At 37.5% G+C, this 22568-nt stretch overlaps 2 protein-coding genes and 2 pseudogenes across 2 annotated transcripts; 2 read left to right on the top strand and 2 right to left on the bottom strand.

The window, feature by feature from the left end:
• The first annotated feature begins 950 nt into the window (after nt 1–950).
• LOC142608938 (akuammiline synthase 2-like) lies at nt 951–2938 on the top strand (annotated as a pseudogene).
• A 904-nt stretch (nt 2939–3842) lies between these two features.
• Nucleotides 3843–5384, bottom strand: LOC142611273 (epi-neemfruitin B 7-O-acetyltransferse L7AT-like). The gene has a single exon (XM_075783351.1). The coding sequence runs from the start codon at nt 5329–5331 to the stop codon at nt 3985–3987; it is 1347 nt and encodes a 448-aa protein (XP_075639466.1). The 5' UTR covers nt 5332–5384; the 3' UTR covers nt 3843–3984.
• A 3849-nt stretch (nt 5385–9233) lies between these two features.
• LOC142608936 (alcohol dehydrogenase 1-like) lies at nt 9234–15889 on the bottom strand (annotated as a pseudogene).
• An 828-nt stretch (nt 15890–16717) lies between these two features.
• Nucleotides 16718–17485, top strand: LOC142608935 (uncharacterized). The gene has a single exon (XM_075780589.1). The coding sequence runs from the start codon at nt 16718–16720 to the stop codon at nt 17483–17485; it is 768 nt and encodes a 255-aa protein (XP_075636704.1).
• The last annotated feature ends 5083 nt before the right edge of the window (nt 17486–22568 follow it).

Raw genomic sequence — 22568 nt, 5'->3', positions numbered from 1 at the left:
GGAGCAAATACCATGCAATCATGAATGAGGAAATAGTAATACTTCTTAATATTAAATGAATGCTTGAATATGCAATTAAAACTTCAAAATAAGGGGGTTTTTTTCCCTTCTTCCAAGTTCACTTGATTAAGAAAGAAGTCACTTTCTATTCTAGCTGACACTCTGTGGCAGCCCATATGTGTGTGTGTGCACAAATGTAATACTTTTTACATAACGTTAAGGCAAATATACTGTTATTGATATATGGAGAACATGCAAAACAAGTTTTAGACTTCAAATAACCTAAAAAAACTAAGTTTTACCTAAAAGATGGTTAGTACTTATTAGAAAAGCTAGGCCTAAAGTCTCCTTCATCATTCTACACCTTCTCATGATCATGTGACTTGTATATGATTAACAAAAAATAACTGATATGCTCTAATTCTTAAATCTATTTGCTTGAAGTTTTCTTCTGATCTTCCAATATTTCCTAATGTTGGCCAATGTTGATTAGTTTTGTATATGGCATATGTGATTGACGTGTTTTGGCGGGCTTGTCTTTTTATGCAACTGCATCAATGGTTTACTTTAACTGTTTTTTCCATATTATCACCCTTGCCAAAAATCAAAATTTTCACATCAATTATTACCCCCAAAAAAAAAATTCCCATCAAGTCATCAACATCCTTCACCCTAATTGTGAAAATGAAAATTCAAACAACATTCATCAAATCAAAACAAACCAAATTTATCATTAAAAGAAAACCCTAATTTCATTCCACCCATCAAAACCATACCCAAATAACCAAAAACCCAAACCCCCAAAATCAAAAATTCCCATCCCACAAAACACCAAAAAAAGCCAAAATGTTTAATTACCTCAATAGCGAGATATTCGAGCACGGTAGAGAGATAAACCAGAGCACCAGCACGCTCAGCGTACTTTCCAGCCTTGAGAAACCTAGCGATCAATGTGCAATGTGACTGAGAGGGAGATTGAGAGCGTGTGGGAGAGTGAAAGCAAGATGATAGTGAGATTGAGAGAGTGAGAGGGAGATTGAGAAAGTGAGAGTGATGAAAGAGTAAGACTTTTTTTGATACAGATGAGAGAGTAAGATTGAGTGGGAGAAAGTTTGAAAAAGTGTTTTAAGTAGCTCGGCCATACCCAAGTTCAGTGAACTCGAGTATGAGTCTGCATCATGGAAGTAATTAACCCGAGCCATACTCGAGTTATAGAAACTCGGGTATAGACTAACACAATACTCAAGCTTCGTAGATAGACTCGAGTATTACGTGGCATTTTTTAATGCCAAATGGTAGCTCATCCAGCGCCACAGTGGAATAGAAACTAGGAACTTGAGTTTGTTAAACTCGAGTACCATTTAGAACTTGATTTTAGTGAACTCGAGTACCTAAAAAGTTGTACATTGCTAATTAGTTCCAAAATAGTGCTAAATTGCTACAAATTTTGCAAAATGGTGGTGTTTGACCATTTTCACCCAATAGTAACTACATTTTTTCATAATAAAAAAAATGCATATATAGGAGACACGATTTCATATAGAGCTATAGACAACTTTTGTTTGAGAAAAAGATAAAATCGAAGTTGATATCATCTCAAGACAAATTGTCAAACCATTTTCACCTACAGTTCATCTGAAACCATTCAAACTTTGTCTGTTCGACCAGCTCACTCCCACAACCTACACTCCACTTATCCTCTTTTATCCGAAGAATCATTCTCATCCCAACAATCCTCAAACTGATTACCTTAAAAACTCACTTTCAGAAACCCTAAATGGCTTCTACCCATTTTCTGGAAGGCTGAAAAACAATCACTTTATTGATTATTATTAATACGCCGGTATTCCATATAATGAGGCCCGAGTCCATTGCCTTCTATCTAACTTTCTTGAACATCCTAAAACGGAGTTTTTGAACCACTTTTTTCCTTGCTGTCCATATCGCAAAGAACCAAAACCAAAGGAAGTTACCCAATTAGCCGTACAATTCAACATATTTGATTGTGGTGGAATAGCAATTGGTGTGTGCATGTCACCCAAGATCATAGATGCACTCACCATGAGTGCTTTTCTCAAGAGTTGGGCTGCCACAGCAGGTGGCCCTTGTAACAAATTAGTACATCCTAATTTTTCCGAGGCATCATCAAAATCACACTTTCCTCCACAAGATGTACTGCCTCATATTTTTACACCTTTAATCGAAAGGCTTTGGTTCAATGAAGGCAAGTACAAGACAAGGAGATTTGTGTTTGATTCCAAGGCCATAGCTACTCTAAAGGTGAAAGCAAAGAGTGAACAAGTGGAAAACCCAACCCGAACTGAATCACTGTCTAGTTTCATTTGTAAATATGCGAGAGCAGCTTCTAGATTAACATCTGGTTCTCCAAGGCTATCTATATTGGCCCAAGCCATAAACATCAGGCAAAAAACAACGCCTCGCTTGTCTTATTATTCTATAGGTAATCACTTTTGGTGGGCATTAGCAGCCTATGATTATAACTCAGCAGAGTCGACAGAGATCGAGCTGCGTGGCTTGGTGGCAACCCAAAGAGAAGCTGTGGCAAAAAGCAATAGTGATGTAAGAATTTTGCAAGGTCATGAGGGTTTTACAGCCATGATCAAGTACCTAAACCAAACAGCTGCAATGGTAGTATTCTCTAGAGAAAACCCAGAATTTTTCGCTTTCACCAGTTGGTTAACGTTTGGTTACGATGAAATCGATTATGAATGGGTAAAACCCGTTTGGGTTGGGGTCATGGGGGAAGTTGGTTCCGGTAGGAAACTCACCATGCTCCAAAAAACCATCCGTGGGAATGGAATTGAGGCATGGGTGACCTTGGATGAAAAAGTTATGGATATATTAGAGCACGATCCTGAATTCCTTGCGTTTGCTACCTTAAATTCAAGTGTTTTATTCCAATGAGGTTATGCCTTAGATAATTCATAATAGCCAGCTGTGTACTAGTAGGTACAATATTCCGTACCTTTTGTATTTTGATCAAAGTTCAAACTAATAAAGTTAGTGATCTAAATAATTATTATTATTTCGTATAGAGAATCAAATATCATGATTTCAGCATAAAAAATTAAAATTTAACCCAAAAAAAAAATTTATTATTTTCTTAAGAAAGAGGTTTTATTTATCATGGATAAGACAATGCATGATTAAGATTGTAATATAATTTTCAATTTTAAGTTTGGTTTTAGGAGAGCGAGAGATAAAGATTATCTGATTGTGGCCATATGGAATATTATGTGAATAATGTTCACAATCAACTGTCTAGGATATTGAAAAACCTCAAGTGATTGGGAACATTAATTTATATTGTGAAATATAAATATAGGTTCAATTCTAATTTTACAACAAAACACACGACTAAAAATACTTATTTTTATTAGAGCACTTTCTATCACTAATGCTATGTTTAGATGTTGGAACAAGGAGAGAGAGTAGAATAGAGGGAGGGAGAGTAATTAAATTACTTTGTTTGAATTTTTTTAAGGAATGAGGTGGAAGGCTTTAGAGGGCTTTAAATTACTTCTTATCCCTCATTTTTAATTCCCCAAAATTGGAGAAATTTGGAGGGAGAGTAGAAAATAAAAATACTTAACCAAATGAATTACCAAATTTGTCCTTATTATATTAACAAAATTATAAATGAAAAGACTAATTACTCCCCTCCCCTTTACTTAATTTTAAAAACATCCAAACAATATAGAGGATAACCATTTCCCTCTACTCTCCTCCCCTCTTCTCCCCTCTACTCTCCTCTCTCTCTCTAAACTTCCAAACATGCCATAATAGTAGTGATTTTTATTGTTAACACAATTTCTAATCAACATAGCAATTAATGTGCTCACAGTTTATTTTTTAGCCTTAGCTCACTAGCTTATCAGTATGATCCGAATACATTAAGTTATGCAACAGTGTACATGCTGCTGCTATGCTAGTACAGAAATGGATATTATCAAAGATTTCGCCTCATTGGCTTAAAACACTTGGGTTTAGAGTAGCAAAGGCAAGGAATTCAGGATTGTGCTCCAATATAGCCATATCTTTTTCATCTAAGGTCACCCATGCCTCAATCCCATTGCCAGAGATGGTATTTTTAAGTACAGTGAGATTCATTAACCTCGGACCAACTTCCCCATAGATCCCTGTCCAAATGGGTTTTCCCCATCCAAAATCGATATCATCTAATCCGAACGTCAACCAACTGCTGAAAGCGAAAAAATATGGGTTTTCTCTGGTGAATAGTACCATTTTAGCTTTTTGGATTAGGTACTCGATCGTGGCTTTTAAATCTTCACGACCTTGCAGAATGCTCACATCACTATTGATTTTCGAAATAGCTTCTCGTAGGGTTGCCACCAAGCCACGCAGCTCGATCTGATCTGTCAACTCTGGTGAGTTATAATCATAGGCTGCTAATGCCCACCAAAAGATATTACCTATAGAATAATCCGACAAGTGTGGATTTGTTTTTTTCCGGATGTTTACTGCTTGGGCCAATATAGATGGCCTTGGAGAACCAGATGTTAATCTAGAAGCAGCTCTTGCGTGTTTAAAAATGAAACAAGATAGTGATTCAGTTCGGCTTGGGTTTTGCACTCGTTCACTCTTTGCTTTCACCTTTAGAGTAGCTATGGCCTTAGCATCAAACACAAATCTCCTTGTCTTGCGCTTGCTTTCATTGAACCAAAGCCTTTCTATTACAGGTGCAACAATATGAGGCAATATATATTGCGGGGGAAAGTGTGATAATGATGATGCCTCTGAAAAATTAGGATGCACTAATTTGTTACTAGGCCCGCCTGCTGTGGCTGCCCAATTGTTGAGGAAAGCACTCATGGTGATTCCATCTATGATCTTATGTGACATGCATAAACCGATTGCTATTCCACCACAATCAAATATATTCACTTGTACTGCTATTTGGGCAGTTTCCATTGGGTTTGGTTCTTTGCAAAGTGGACAAAAAGTAAAAAAATGGTTTAACGACTCCATTTTAGGATGTTCAAGAAAGTCAGAAAGACAGCAACTGACTCGGGCCTCAGTAAATGGAATGCCCTCATCGTAATAATCAATGTAAAGGTTGTCTTGCATCCTTCCAGAAAATGGGTAGAAGGTATTTAGGGTTTCTGAGAGTGAGTTTTTTAGGTGATTGGTTGAATGAGTATGGTTCTTAGGGTAAAAGAGGGTAAGTGGGTAATAGGTTGTAGGAGTGAACTGGTCCAACAGAGAGAGTTTGAAGGGTTTTAGATGATGAATTGCTGGTGATGATGGTCTGATGATTTCTCTTGAAATGATATCAACGTCCATCATCATTTGTTTCAAACAGAAGTTTATCTTTAACAAACCGTGGGTTCTATATATGTTTGCTTTACCTTCACAAAGATAGCTTAGAAAAAGGAGCCTATTCCCTTTAATAGAGACACTGAGAGTGCATAATTTTAGTTGGCAATTAATTGGCACTTAATTTAATGGTGATGTTTCATGTTTGTTTGGTTTATACATGTCGCCATCTTTCTGGTTTATCCGTTTATGTTTGCTTCTCCTTCACAAATTGATGATATAATCATTTTGAAAATTTGGGTGGTTCTCTTTGAATGCAAATGGAAAAAGATCGTCTTTGTTCAATTAAACTCCTTATCTTAGGCTTTTGCCTTTTGATGATGCAATCATTGTGCAACATAAAAAATTTTCGCACAAAAGAAATTAGCTTTCTTAATTTTCGAAACAGAACCGAAATTATCTAAGATTGACTTCTATTTTATCTTAGAAATGAAGGGAAAGAAAAGAAAAGAAAGTTCACTTGGATATTCTCCACCATTTAAAAGCCAATGTGGGTCTATGAAGTTAAAGCTTCAGCTTAATCATTGGATGCAATGGACAAACTTTTTGTATTTGGTCCACAAAAGAAAACAAACAAAAATAAAATGCATACGCACACACACCAAGGTGTATGTACCGAATTGGCTGACTTAATATATTCCAAATCATCCAAATTTTCTGTGTCTTCATCTCCTTACCAGATTTATAACTTACTATACTGTTCACACAAAAATAAGGCCCACCGGATATGATCATTTAATGTAATCTTCAACAATTTGGTTGGTGCAAATTCTACCACAACCTTGCTTCGATGTGATCTGCTAAACCAATCAGCTGTTGACACATGAGAATTATCTCTTTATTTTAAAGTTTATTCCATGACAAGTGTGTCACATAAAGGGGAAAAAAAAATCAGAATCACTCACGTGTTAAGTATTGTCAGGGTTTATGGCATATTCCAGAATATGCTAATAAGTTTGATTAAATCTTTTTGTCTCACGTGTGTAGAGATACTTCTATTCTGTTAGTATTTAAAGTATATTTTACGATAGATTAAATGGGCTTATACCAAATAATTCTCTTAAGAAAAAATGTTTGCCAAATTTTCAAAATGTTTTACAAAGTGTTCTCCAAATAGATTTTCCCAAATGGTTTAAAAATTATGTTCAAAAGTTTTCAAAGAATAAATTTTCCATTATACTCTCCAAAATCACATTCTAAGAGGGATTTCAAAGGTCTTTAAATATAGAATCTCTCAAAAATCTTTATGAAAATACCATGGGAATTTTAGTTCTTGAAAATATTTTTCTCTACAAAATCCATCGATCATTTTACTTGAAAAATCCTTTTTTTCTAAGAGACTTTGAAAATCACTCCTTGGAAATTATTTTCTAAAGCACATAAGATTCCATTTTCTTAGAAAATATTTTTCCATAAAAAAACATATGAGAAATTGCATCTATAAAATATCATTTTCAAAAACTCGTGAGACTTTCAAAATATCTTCCCGGAATACTTAGGGGGTCTCCCTTTTTCAAAAAATTAAAAATTAAAAATAATATTCCTATTCCAAAAATACCCAAAATATTTTCTTTCAAAAATATCCAAAAAGTCACTAAATTCTATTTTCCCAAAAAATATGTTTGAAACAAATCCTTTTCAAAAATGATTTCAAGAGAATAGGATATGTCCATAGTTCAAATTAATTGAACTTATGAGTTATGACATCCAATCAAGCCAAAAAATCCCCCTCCCCTAAACTAACCATTTTGGTTAATGTTATTTTCGCATGAGAATAACACTTAGAAATTTTCTACCAAAAAAAATAAACTTAGAAATTAAATATGTATTTTCTCAAAAAAATAAATAAATATGATAAAATGTATTAAGAGATTACCACTCTCTCTCTCTCTCTCTCTCTCTCTCTCTCTCTCTCTATATATATATATATATATATATATATATATATATATATATATATATATATATTCTACTTAATATGATTCACATGCTAGATATGTGTATATCTAATATTTACATGTTAACTATGTATATATTATTTTATTATGCAGTAAAGTACGATTATTTTATAGATCTTTGATATTAATAATTAAAAAATCTATCCATAAACATAATTTCGATTTCTAAGTATTCTCACACGTTGTATGTGTATATGTATGTTATATTCACATGTTATTTATATATATTTCTTGTAAATAAACTATTTTTAAAAAATGGCAAAAATTTTAGTTATTTTCCAAAAAGCGAATTGTTTGGATTGAATAAAAAGAAGTATTATTCGTAGGGTAAGCAGTGTGAGAGTGCCTAACACATTCTCCATATATAATCTAGCTTCTAAGTGCAAAGTCTTTGGTTCAAGTCGCTATCCCACCTTATTAGCTTAAGAGTCCTTAGCAAGGCCTTTAGTTAATTAGCCAATTAAAATATATTAGACAATAGGGGACCAATGACCAAGGAAGTCAATACCGTACCGGAGGCTGTACCGGTTTGGCCACCGGTACGATATATTTTGGATACCGGTCAATACCGGTGTACCGTTTCGGGTTTACCGCTATTTATATATATATATATATATATATATATATATATATATATTATATATACGCACACCAAAATCTCTAGAACCATGTTTATAAGCATATAATATTTCACTTATATTATAGTAAATATAAAAGTTTATCATAAAACATTACCTCAATTCAGAACAAATTATTCATAGTTTTAGACTTTAACATCAATTAAAAGGAAAAAAAAAAAAAAAAAAAACACAATATAAAAAATAGAAAGCTTAGTTGTTCATTGCATACTAAAAAAACAAATAATACTAATAAGTTAAATAAGTTACCATTATGCTCTTACAAAAATTCAAAAATTATAAAACTAAAAAAAAAAAAAAAAAAAACTTTTTTCTGTACCGGCCGGTACGCCCGGTACTAGCCGGTATTATCCGAAATTGGCCGGTATGGCCGGTACGCCGCCGGTACAGCCGGTATTTTTTTTGGTACAAAATAAAAGTGTACCAGTACCGGTGTACTGGCTGGTACGATATGTACCGACCGGTACGGCCGGTACCGGTACGGTATCGACCACCCTGCCAATAACACCTAAAAATACCAATAGTTGGCTTGGTGGTGACTCCCAAAAATTAAATAAGTAAAAAGAGTAAAAGATTTACTCGCACGCACATCACCCTCATGTAAAAAATGCACACACGTCACACCTCACCAAAATTAAAACTCCTTAAAAAGACTTCTTGGAGATCAAAGCGGGTCACTCGTAGTAGGAGTCAAAATCCGGTGTCCAAAGGCACTTTGGTAATTAGGTTCAGTAACAACTACCCAGTTGCTTGTTTGGCATGATTTTGACATTAAATGCTCAAATTTCTTTGAATTTCAACTCTATTAATGATGTCTTGGGCCGCAAGTTCAACCAACTAACCCTAAACTTCCTCAATTATATAAGGACTAATTATCATTAAATTCAATCAATCAACCATTAATTATGTCCGTTTAGGAATTTCATAATAATGGTTCTACCACATTAAATTCTATGCATGCAAGCCTACAATAAATCATGGTCTCAACTAATAGTGACACATCCTAAATTTGAATTGGGCCTAAATTGGACCAATTAAAACCAATTATTCATTATCACACATGGTTGGACTTAATTCGTGTAGTTGCATATTAACTGTTAAAACTCAATTTCGTGATATTTTTTAATCTGATGGCCTGTTTGAGGCTCTTGACTAGTCATTTTGAATTTTAGGCTTTCAAGATTTATTTTACATGATGCAATTTGAGATCAAATGTCAAAATTACGGTGTTTCCCTTAGGACATGAAATGATCATTTTGCCCTTGAATGAGGTTAAATGTGAGTTCCAAAATAAGGTGTATATATATTAACATATCACAAACAAGTGACATAAACTCATACATTGCTTATTCTCCCAAACAATGCGATTACAAATATTATTTAAAGCAAGATCATACATTTCTTATTCTCCCACACCATATCGGTAATGTTTTAAGCTTCCATGCGGATAACACATCGGAGAGACTCCCCTTTTAACATGTAATCAAACGCTTTGTTGATCTCCGAGAAAGGGACTAAGTGAGTGATAAATTTATCCAGTTCCAATTCCTGCAACATCAATTCACGGTATCATTATATAAGCATATGAAAACAAAGAATTAGGCCCGGTCGTTACATAAAAGTAACAATCACAAGCTATTACCCATAATAATAAAACATTAGCACTTACTCAAACTATGTCTATAAATTTCATAATAATCTAAGAAAGTTGCACTCTGCTTATTCCATTTTCAGTTGCTTATAAAAAAAATACGTGTGTAAGAAAGAACAATGAAATGGTTCATGAACTAAAAATATAAGCTTACCTTGTTCATGTACTTTTCCACCCGAGCAGGAATATCACTGCGAGGCTTGTAATTGCCAAAAATGGTACCCTTAACTGTTCTCTCATTCAAAAAATTTATAGGATGAGTCATGAATGCGTCATCTTTACTTGGCACTCCAACAAGTACTGCAAGACCCCAACCCTGAGAAGAATAAAATTTTAGTGTCGATGGAAACGTAATGGGAGACTTGGAAGCATTCTCTAATAAGAGAAAATGGCTATAAATTCGTTAAATGATTACATCATGAACACATTCAAATGTTGAGATCATGGCCTGGAAGCTTCCAGTACATTCAACAGCCCGATCCACTCCTCCATCAGTCATCTCAGCAATCACCTATAATTGAGCAGGCATAACTCTGATTAGTTTCAACAGGGAGAGCAGTGCAAACATTTTATACACCAAAACAGGTTTTTTGCCTGGTATTTTCAAAAACATAAAATATGTAGTAGAAAAGAAATCCCAAAATTCATGCTAGTCATGCCAACTGATTAATCACGAAATAGCAAGTCATGGCGTCCAAACTAACCTGTTGAACTGGCTTGTCATGATCTTTTGGATTCACAAACTCAGTAACAGCAAAAATTTTGGCTGCCAAAGAGATTAAGAATCAAAACCATCATCAGGCAACATGTAAATGGGAACATATATTTATGTAACCATTAATGACTCACCCCTATCGAAACGACCAGGGTTCAGATCAACACCAATGATTCTTGAAGCCCCAGCCATCCTTGCGCCTTCACAAGCCTAAATATCAGCACAAGATTAGAGACTTAGAAATTCTTTCTAATCCTTTTGCAGTTGCCAGAAACTATAGAACACAGCAACAAAGAAAACTCACAGCAAGGCCAACAGCACCCAATCCAAAGACGGCTACAGTTTGACCCTTTTGGGGTTTTGCAACATTCAAAGTGGCACCCATGCCTACAAGCACAAAAACAGATACACCAATGGAAAATAATAATAATAAATAGTAGGAATATTATCACTGATATAATTCTTATTCTTCAAATGAAGAACTCCTCCAGACCTGTGGATACTCCACAACTAAGCACACAAACTTTGTCAAGTAGGGCTTCAGGGTTGATCTTGGCAACGCAGCCAGCATGAGAAACAGTGTATCCGCTAAATGTGGAGGTGCCAAGAAAGTGTTAAATCGGCTGTCCATTTTTGGAGAATCTTGTCTTGCCATCATTGAGCATATGACCTCTGTCATTATCAAACCGAAGAGTTTCACACAAGTTGCTCTGTGCTGACTTACAGTGGCGGCATTCCTTACATTCTCCTGTGAAGATAGGGAGAACATGGTCTCCTGGTTTGAGCTCAGTCACACCCTCACCTACACTCTCCACAATTCTGAGCAACAACAATACAATCAATTAGTACTTGTTCACGCCATTAAAAAACTACTCCATTTACTAAACCTATTAGGATCTTCAATTGTAGTCTGAAGAGAGAGGATCAAAAAACTAACCCTCCAGCTTCATGACCAAATATGCGAGGAAACAGCGGTTTCTGCCCCTGCAATATAAAGGGACATTTTAGTTTCAACTACAAAATGAATATAGCCTCAACCGCACCAGTCTAACTTGAGCATGTTCAAATTTTACCAATCAATCTGTAAATACATTCATGAAATTCTGTTTATAAATTACATGGAAATAGCGTGGCTAACTTCAAGCATTTTTTCCTTCACCTTAATACCAAATTTGATTTCAGGAATGGAACCAACAAAATTAATGAATGATTAATTACAAATATAACTGGATTTACTATTTTGCAATAATTCAATATATTAAAATTTCATTTGTATAGTGTGGAATTTCTTAAGAATATGTACTTACCTTGTCAAGCTTAACAAAAATAATTAAATTAAATTAAAAAAACCCTAAGTTCCAAAACTTGACACCCAATAAAAAATTTTATTCTACTAAGTCTATTGCTCTTATTATATCGATGTGCCCCTTCTCTCCCAAAAAATTTAAAAAAAAAAAATTCATGGACCTTTCTTATTAAAATATTAATCAGAAATGTAAAAAAATTATATGTTAAATTCTACAAAAATTCCCTATAAAATTACAACCCCATATATCCACATACAAATGCATGCTAAAAATTAATACTTATTGTAATTGCCTTTGTATTTTAAGCTTATGTCTTTTTAATTTGGACAATTTTATGCATGTTATCTAATTGGGTGCAAGTTAGACAAGTGTAAGGTTATCATTTATATTTGAAGAGATATTCTTGTATTTATAGAAGTCTAGATCAATGAGATAAAAAAGAAAAGTTATTACCCTTTTTCTCTTCTTGTATTTGGAGAAGTATAGAATCAATAGAGAAGAAGAGGAAAAAGTTATACCCCTTTTTCTCCCCCTTGTTATGAAAAATGGTTACTGTTCACTTAAAAATTTGATCTTTGATAAATCCTTTAAAACCTCGTCAAAATCTTTGTGCCTCTCCATTCCTAGGACAATATATACGGTTATAATAAACACCTATTAATTACCACAAATATAATTTTCAAATTTGTTTTAACAAAAGAGAGATAGATATTAGCTATAAAAGACAATAAAATGAGAAAGAAGAACTTTGGCAACTAATCCATATGAAATTTCTCGTAAAACTCTTCCTATATCTTTGACAAACTAATTTGGAAAAAAAAAAACCCTTCAAACTTTTCTTATATCTTTTTATTGAATATGAATTTTGAAAATTTATCTATTAGATTGCATATTCTTATTATATTCTTCATACTTGCAAAATTTGAAGAAGATTAAATATCAATAGCTTTGTCATCAATGACATGTTTAAATTTCAAGTTTTTTGTAGTAAAAATTATACACAAAAAATAAGTTCTTTGATTGAATAGTAAATAACATCCAATTTAAATAAAATTTGATGTGCATGTTAAGAACATAAATAATATATAATTCAATAGTTAGATTTTCAAATTTTACATTCAATATAAAGATGTAGAACAAGTTTAGAGGGCTAGTTTGGAGAAAAAACGTGTCCCTTTTATAACGATTATTGTCTGAAAATTCCAATATGTTCTTTTACAAAACACTTGCAAATGATTCTATTCTTAGTAATTAATGGGCTGAAAGTATGATCATTTATCCAATGTATGTATTGCCCTAAATATTAACTTGGTAAATACTCCCGTTTTTTTTTCCACATGGAATATTTCGTATTTGTTATTTATTTTAGTTAATAGGCATTTATAATGAATTTACCAACTATATCTGAAATCTAATATAAATTTTATAGGGAATTGTTGATATAAAAAAAATATATATCATCTGAAATCTGTTACCTTGGCTTCCCAAAAGTAAACATCAGAGTGGCAAAGTGCAGTGAAGAGAATCTTTAAGCGGACTTCATTTTCCTGAGGTGGTGCCACCTCCACTTCTTCAATCACTAATGGTTTTCCAGCCTCCCATGCCACCGCGGCTTACATTAAAACACATATCCAATTTAGTCCACTAATTCCAATACAACATTAAAGTTTCAACTAGTAAAAACTTTCTAGTGTTTTCAATAAAGACATCCATAATTCAAATGGGTCTTCCCTGTTATAACTATCGAATTATCAAAAATAATAAAATAAAATTTCAAGAATGATCGAAGAGGCATCAATTTATGACATTTGTCAATATCCTTATAACTCAATTAGTTGGCATCTCTAAGTATTTCTGAATGAAAACACCAAGTCTGGAAATCTCCCCATCCCCAACTATCGAATTATCAAAAAAAAGTAAAGCTAATCTCCCCCATTTTGTTTCAAGGTTCATTTGAACCCTCTGCCTTGAATAAGAAATTTTATATATATATATATATATATATATATATATATATATATATATATATATATATATATATATATATATATATATTATTCTACTAGTTTAATTTATCCTTTAAAATATTTTTGCACATCCTAATCATAGATCAACCCATCTCAAAACCAAACAACAATACAAATCATAGATCTCTATGACACTCTGTTTCTGATCTGATCTTTGATCTTATTCTCATAAATCTCATCTCATCTCATCTCTTTTCTCTGTCTAACTATTTCGGTATCTCCGACTTTAAGAGTAAAAAGTCTCTTTATTTATATTATATGTGTATAAGTGTCTTTCATACAGATTATATGTGTTATTTTTTACCTTTTAATTTGTTATAATGTTATTTGTATGAAATTTAGTGTGTGTGAAGGTGTGCATGTATACTATAAATATAATATAATTTTATATAATTTAATAATTAATAAATGCAAAGGGTTTGTTACATGTACATGTGTATTATTATCATGTCATAATAACTTTTTGTTATAAAGTTAGTGATTCAAGAAAAGATAAAGAAAAAATATTTAAAAATGAAAATAAAAAGTAAAGTTAGTGATTGTTCAAGCATATGATTAGTTAAGTAAACACTTAGTGTATTATTTATGTATGAATAAGTGTAACTATGTGGGTCAATAATTACAATGCTAGTGGGTTAAGTTCATCATTTAGTTTAAAATATTTTTATAAAAAATAATGAAAAATAGATAATGACAATTATATAAAAATAAAAATGTTATACAAAATATTTTTTTTAAAATGGAATGTTATACAAATTTAAAACAAAATAAAATGGTCATACCCACCAACATTGACAATAAATAATGACAACTAATAATAAACTATCATCTAATGATTTTAAAATATCAAATTCGTTCAAAAAAATAAAAAATAAAAGGAGAATTTAAATATATTGAGTATGCGTTTGGCACAAATTAAAAAACCAGTTTTTTATTTTTACTATTCAGCTTATTTTTGCTACTATTCATGGGTCTTATTGCCCTTTTTAGTACTATTCATATGTCTCACTATATTATTTCAGCTACCTTTTAGCTTAATTTACGGTACTTTTAACTTTATTTACGGTACTTTTAGTTTTATCTACAGTACTTTTAACAAAAAATTTCAACTTCAGCTAAATAAGCTGTTACTAAACAGACACTAAGGATCCGTTTGGATAGAACTTATTGCTGAAAACTAAAAACACTGTAGCAAAATAATTTTTAAATGTGTGAATAGTGCTGTGAGGCCCATTTTTAATAAAAAATTGCTAAAAAAGTACATGAACAGTGCGCGCACTGCGCGTTTGTCCCCCGTAGCAGACCTGCAGCAGAAACGAAGAAAAAAAAATGAAGCAAAACGCAAAAAGCAAAACGTGGAACTTATAATCTGAATCCAAACACATTCCAAGTATACAAATCTGACAGAGAATAATAAGCCATGAAAAGGTCAACTCACGAAAATGCAAACACCAAAGCATGCAATGAAGAAGTGCATGTCTCTATTATCTTTTTTTTTTCTTTTTCTTTTTTTTATGAGAAAGCTGAATTCATTCAAAACGAAATTGGAGTACAACAAGGAGGAATACAAATAAAGGATTCAGTACTAAAGGGGATAAAATTAGGAGACGGATACCTCCATTGAACTTGAAGAGACGGAGAGTAAGAAGACGGATCGACACCGTAGATAACGCGAATAGGACGATTGAATTTACTGAGTATCCGTCATACATGAATTAGTTACAGATTCTAGATTGTATGTCACTTGATATGTTTAAGTCGATTTTTGCTTTATCTCCACGCAAGCGTGTACACTTGAACTACTTGCATCACACATTTGAGAAGACCCCTATATGGAAAAGAACTCTGGAAGGAAGTTGTATCCTAAAAGGAAAGGCAATTCTACGCCAATATAAATACCTCAAAAACCCTAGATATCAAGGTACGCACAATTGACTCAACTCTGACACTCTAGGGTTGTAAAGAATTCTAACTTGACCTTTGGAGGGTTTTTGCCCGGCACCACACCGGTGCTCTCTTTTAGGTCTCTTTGTTTTCTCTTTGCAGGTGTCGACTTGGGTTGGAGAGTGCTTGCAACTTATTGGTGATTTTTTCGGCATCATCAGTTGACGCCGTCTGTGGGAATCGAGGGCGTAGGGAAGACTATTTAGCCTTTGCTCTATTCCTAAGACAAAAAGTTGCATGGTACTCACCAAATCGATGGCGACAATCAACAATCAAGGCGAAGAACCGCATGCTACAGCGCTAGAAAGGCAAGTCCAAACGCTTGCTGCGGCTGTTGAGCGCCTCACTAAGCAGAATCATAATTTAGAAGAGCAACTGCGACAAAGGAATGCACATCAAAGTGCACCAGAGGAAGACCAGGAAGTCGCGAGCCCGGAGGGGAGGAACGCTGTCGGGCCTAAAGGTAGCACTGCACCGACTAGACCAGAGCAGTCGGAGACAAACCCGCCGTCCGTCTCGGACTCCCTACCACCTCACATCACAGCTGAGATGCAGCAGATGAGGGAACGTATGGACGTGATGATGAGTGCCTTGAGGGGACGAATATCTAGCGACTTGGGCGACCTAGTCCACAGAACAGATTCGCCATTCACAATGCCCATGACTTCGTGCCCCCTTCCTCCAAAATTTCGCATGCCAAACATCGAGAACTATGACGGATCCAAGGACCCTTTGGATCACTTGGAATCTTTCAAGACCCTGATGCATCTTCAGGGCGTGCCAGACGAAGTCATGTGCAGGGCTTTCCTCACCACGTTGAAAGGACCTGCAAGGGACTGGTACAGTAGGCTAACGCCTAACTCCATCAGCACTTTTAAGGAACTAGGCGCGCAGTTTGTATCCCACTTCATTGGGAGTCACCGGCATAAGAAATCCATTGCGTGTTTGTTGAACATCAGGCAGCGAGAAGGAGAGACCTTGAGATCATACCTCAACCGATTCAACAGAGAATCCCTCCAGATAGACGAGGCCGATGACAAGATACTCGTGACAGCATTCACGAACGGGCTACGGAAGGGTAAGTTCCTGTTCTCTTTATACGAGAATGACCCAAAGACTATGTCCAACGTGTATTACAGGGCGACAAAGTATATGAACGCAGAGGACACCTTGCTCTCGAGAGAAGACAAGCCCAAAAAGAGGGAAAGGCCGGAAGATATGCAACCAGACAAGGGGCACAAAAGGGCAAGAACCGTAGAACGACGGGAGGATCGGCGACCCAAGCCGCCTACAGGGAGGTTTACAAACTTCACCCCCCTCACCGCCCCAATTGACCAGGTGTTGATGCAGATTAAGGATGAAGGAACTTTGACGTTCCCTGGTAAGCTAAAGGGAGATCCTAATAAGAGGCCGAGAGACAGGTACTACCGCTTTCATGGCGATCATAGTCACAATACGACGGATTGCTATGACTTGAAACAGCAAATTGAAGCTCTCATTAGGCAGGGCAGGTTGCAGAGGTTCGTCAGAAAGGAGAGAACGAATCAAAACCAGGAACAAAATCCTCGACGGGAAAACGAACTTCCCAGACCACCGGTAGCAGACATACGGATGATAATAAGGGGCAGTACTTCAGCAGGGTCGTCTAAAAAGGCCAGAAAGACCTATTTACAGACGGTACAAAGCGTCCAGTCGACGGGCTCCCCACCAGAAGGAACGCGACGGAATAGCTCCCGCATCCAGTTTTCGGAAGAAGAGGCCCAGCGCCTTCACCACCCCCATGACGACGTGCTCGTGGTTAGCATACAGGCAGGGGACTTCAACATCCACCGAGTTTTGGTGGACAACGGGAGCTCAGCAAATATCCTTTACTACCCTGCGTTCTAGCAGATGGGGATCGCTAAAGAGCGCCTGATCCCGGCATGCACGCCCCTCATTGGCTTTGGAGGAACCCGGGTCTATCCTTTAGGATCCGTCACGTTGGCGGTGACGGTAGGAGACTACCCGCAGCAAATAATCAAGGATGTTTCCTTTCTTGTGGTTGATTGCTCCTCAGCATATAATGCCATACTCGGACGACCCACTCTCAATGCATGGAAGGCCGTCACATCTACCTACCATCTGATGATCAAGTTTCCCACCGAATACGGAGTTGGAGAACTGCGCGGAAATCAGGTGGCTGCGCGGGAATGTTACGTTGCCATGATGGAGATGGATGACCATGTACAGGCAATGAACATCGAGGAACAGAGAACAGTAGCAAAACCAGTGGAGGAATTGGAGGAGGTACGACTGGATGATTCAAGGCCCGACCGGACCACCAGGATCAGAACCTCAGTCGACCAAACGGTTCGACATGCGCTCCTGTTATTCCTCAAAGAGAACCAAGACGTGTTTGCATGGAGCCATGACGACATGCCGGGAATAGATCCAACAATCATAGTTCACAAATTGAACGTATCACCTTCTTTCTCTCCAGTTCGACAAAAGAAGCGTGTGTTCACCCCCGAACGGGATCAAGCCGTAGCAGAGGAAGTGCAGAGGCTACGAGAAGCAAACTTCATAAGGGAGGTGTACTACCCTGATTGGCTAGCAAATGTGGTAATGGTCAAGAAATCAAACGGGAAGTGGAGAATGTGTGTTGACTTCACGGATTTGAATAAAGCATGCCCTAAAGACAGTTCCACTCCCGCGCATTGACACCTTAGTAGACTCCACCGCAAGACATGAACTGTTGAGCTTCATGGACGCCTTCTCAAGGTATAATCAAATTAAATTGGATAAAAATGATCAAGAGAAAACATCATTTGTGACAAGCCAGGGGCTTTTTTGCTACAAGGTGATGCCATTCGGGCTCAAGAACGCAGGAGCCACGTATCAACGATTAATGAACAAAATGTTCGCGCACCAAATTGGCAGAAACGTCCAGGTTTACATAGATGATATGTTGGTGAAAAGCGCAAAGGTGTCTGATCATCTGAGGGACCTCCAGGAGACTTTCAACACTCTTCAGACGTATAAAATGAAGCTGAATCCAAGCAAATGCACATTCGGAGTTACCGCTGGAAAATTCTTAGGATTCATGGTGTCCCAGCGGGGCATTGAAGTCAACCCAGAGAAAGTAAAAGCGATTATGGAGCTATCTCCTCCGAGGACAGTGAAGGAAGTGCAAAGCCTGACAGGGAAGATAGCAGCCTTAAATAGGTTCGTATCGAGAGCGACGAACAAGTGTCTCCCTTTCTTCAGAACACTAAGGAGATCTTTCGAGTGGACGGACGAATGCCAAAGGGCATTTGAGGAGTTGAAGTCATATCTCTCTGCCCCGCCATTGCTTAGTCCGTCCACGCCGGGGGAGGAATTGTTCCTGTACCTTGCCGTCTCATCAGCAGCGGTAAGTGCAGCTCTTATCAGAGAGGAAGGGAAAATACAAAAGCCCGTGTATTTTATCAGCCGGGCATTAAGAGGCGCAGAGGAAAGATACCCACGGATGGAGAAACTCGCTTTCGCTCTTGTGACTACAGCTCGAAAACTCAAGCCCTATTTTCAAGCACATACCATAAAAGTCCTGACGGATCAGCCCTTACGGAGAGCAATGAACAATCCTGAAACTGCAGGACGGATGGCTTTGTGGGCTATCGAGCTGAGTGAGTACGATATCCAATACTAGCCACGAACGGCTGTGAAAGGACAGATACTGGCAGATTTCATTGCGGAATTCACTACACCTGAGGAGCAAGGGGCAGAAGAGACGCCCACATGGAGAATTCACACAGACGGATCTTCCAACAAGCATGCGGGAGGAATCGGGGTTGTACTCCACACCCCAGAAGGAGATAAGATCGAATGCATGATCCGTCTGGAATTCACCACTACAAATAACGAAGCAGAGTATGAGGCCCTGATGGCAGGATTGGAGCTTGCGATAGCGGCTGGGGCTAGGAAGGCGGTGGTCTACTCTGATTCTCAAATCGTAGCCAGTCAAGTTAATGGGAGCTATGATTGTAGGAATGAATAAATGAGAAGGTACCTCGAGGAAGTGAAGGGTCGAACGAGTGACCTCCAATTCACGATAGTTCAGATCCCAAGAGAAGAAAACCAAGAGGCGGATCGACTCACAAAGGCTGCTTCGGCCGAACCTATGGCCGCCCCAAAACAGGTATTGTCCTTCATCCAACATTCATCGCTATTAGACAACGTTAGAATGCAGGAAGTAAGCGCTAAAGACGATTGGACGGTTCCATGGCCGTTCGCATAATGGGGATTAGACATCATGGGTCCATTCCCGATAGCAGTAAGACAACTGAAGTTCTTGGTGGTTAGTATTGACTACTTCACCAAATGGGTGGAGGCAGAAGCTTTTGCTACTATCACGGAGAAAAACGTTCACAGCTTTGTATGGAGAAGTATTATTTGTAGATATGGGATTCCAAGAGTGCTCGTTTCAGACAACGGGAAGCAATTCGACAACGATGCATTCCGGGACTTTTGTTCTCAGCTGGGAATCAAAAATCACTACTCGTCACCTGCCCACCCACAAGCCAACGGACAAGTTGAAGTCACGAACCGGTCCTTGTTAAAGATTATCAAGACCCGGCTCGAGGGGGCAAAGGGCATATGGCCGGACGTACTACCAAGTGTTCTGTGGGCGTACCGGACAACAGCAAGAACGCCAACAGAAGAGACACCGTTTCGATTGGTGTATGGTACTGAGGCCCTCATACCGGCAGAAGTGGGACTAACGAGCTACCACGTGGAAAGCTATGACGAGAGCAAGAATAATGAAGCATTGCATCTAGAGCTTGACCTTGTTGATGAGGTCAGGGCAGCAGCAGCACAGAGACTGGCGCGGTACCAAGACATGATGGCAAAACACTACAACTCCAAGGTCCGGCACCGGGACTTCAAGGTGGGGGATCTGGTATTACGAAAAGTGCTTGGCGCTACGAATGATGCATCCCTGGGAAAGCTGGGTCCTAACTAGGAAGGTCCGTACAGAATTATCTCATGGCATAGGAAAGGAACGTACTACTTGGAGACGTTAGACGGAAGGAACTTGGGTCATCCCTGGAACACGGAGCACCTAAAGAAGTACTACCAGTAGTGCAGCAGTCATAAGACAATGTCTACCGCCTTATTTTCAGTTTAATTTTAAACATTCATAGTTTTTACTTATTAGAACCCAAGTTTTCTTTTCCATAAATAATTTGGTCTGTTAAACTGATATAATAAGAGGAATTTTTATTTAGAAAATATGAAATGCATGGTGTTGAAAATTCTACAAGTACACAAAGTGGACGAATCATCCAAAGGATGAAAGTTCTACAAGTCCACAAAGTGGACGGATCATCCAAAGGATGAGATTCTACAAGTCCACAAAGTGGACGGATCATCCAAAGGATGAGATTCTACAAGCCCACAAAGTGGACGAATCATCCCAAAGGGATGAAAAACCTAGTTCACAAAGTGGACGGGTCTCAAAAAATACATCAGAAAGTCCAGCCCATATAAAGGACGGACATCTAAAATTCTTCACAGTAGATGGGTTATCTAAATGAGATAAACGTACATATAATGTGCGACGGACAATAAGCAAGCAAATAGGCAATAAAAGATTCGATAAGTTAAATTGTATGATTACAAACGACGGTTCAACAAGTTCGCTTACAACGGTAAGAATTTTTACAGATTAAAAAAAAAAAAAAAAAAAAAAAAAAAAAAAAAAAAGAAGTATTACTACTCATGCTTTGGCGAAGAGTTCTCAATCATATGACCGTTGTTTGGTTGACTTGGAGGAAGAGCTTCACCTTCGTCAACTAGAGCAGTGACGGCAAACACTTCGTCTGTGCTTTCTGAACGGACGGGCTGTGCAAGTGTTTGCCCTTGAGCTTCAATTGAAATGTGGGATACGTCCAGATCAAGATACGACGACTTCACCTAACGGATGGCGTCGTCGAATCCATCAGCAAAGGAGTTCCCAAGCTCTGTCAGAAGGAGGTCGAAGTCGCGATATTCCTGGACAGCTATCTCCTTCGCGTTATGGAGTTTAGTCTTTGTGTCCGTCAATTCCTTCTCCTTGTCCTTCAAAATTTCGCGCAAGTGCTCATTCTCCTTCTCCACCTCACCTCTGACCTGCTCCGAGCATTTGAGCTTTCTGTCCATGTTGATCTTGTAGGTCTTCAGCTCGTGAAGCTCATCCTCCATCGTCTTGTTCTTCTTCCTTAGACGGTCCATTGTTGTCTCGTGATTGACGCAACGGCCCATTAATCCTTTTATCATAAGCATGGCCTGAAAGCAAAGTACAACACCATGTAAATGACGGATGAGCATGAGCATGACAAAGTTAGACGGATTGAAAAATACCTGCACAATATTAAAGAGACCCGTCTCTCCCATCGCCTCCGTCGCGTGATTGCCGAGGTCTTCATAGTCGTCAGCCGTCAGGATGGACGAGAGTTTTCCCAGGGCGTAGCTTAAGTCCTCCCTGAAAAGGACGAGTGCTTTCTCCCCTGTGGGAGCTGGACCCTTCATCAAGCCCTTGCCCTTTCCGTGCCTGACGGGTGCCTTCTCAGCCTCCAAAGCCACGACGGGCTCTGGTGTGGTCCTCTGCTTCTTAGGAGGACAGTCCACCTTCTCTTGTTGGATACGTTTAGACGGAAGAGACGGAACCGTCCCCTTACCTTGGCCACCCTCTTGTTTTTTCTTCGCTGCCTGTTGTTTGATGAAGGCTCTTCTCTTGGCAGCGTCCATCTCTGCAAATCAAAGACGGGTGTGAATAGAAGCAAAAAATGACGACGCTAAAATAAGACGGAGAAAATTACAGCTAACTTACGTTTTCTAACTCTGGTATCGTAACGACGGGCGGCGAACGAAGGATCAGGACCATCACAGTACCAGTGGAGAGTGTCGAGGGTGACGAGTTGTGCCCATGTCCTCTCCTGGAGCTTTGTCTTATTGAAATCCTCTCCAGAAA

This window comes from Castanea sativa, chromosome 9 (assembly GCF_040712315.1).
Source record: "Castanea sativa cultivar Marrone di Chiusa Pesio chromosome 9, ASM4071231v1".
NCBI classification, from domain to species: Eukaryota; Viridiplantae; Streptophyta; class Magnoliopsida; order Fagales; family Fagaceae; genus Castanea; species Castanea sativa.
The sequence above is the reverse complement of the archived record's forward strand: the minus strand, read 5'-3'. Positions and strand labels throughout refer to the sequence as shown.

Coding starts and splice junctions, on each gene's coding strand:
- LOC142611273 (XM_075783351.1), bottom strand. CDS start 5,331: ATGATGATGGACGTTGATATCATTTCAAGAGAAATCATCAGACCATCA.
- LOC142608935 (XM_075780589.1), top strand. CDS start 16,718: ATGTCCAACGTGTATTACAGGGCGACAAAGTATATGAACGCAGAGGAC.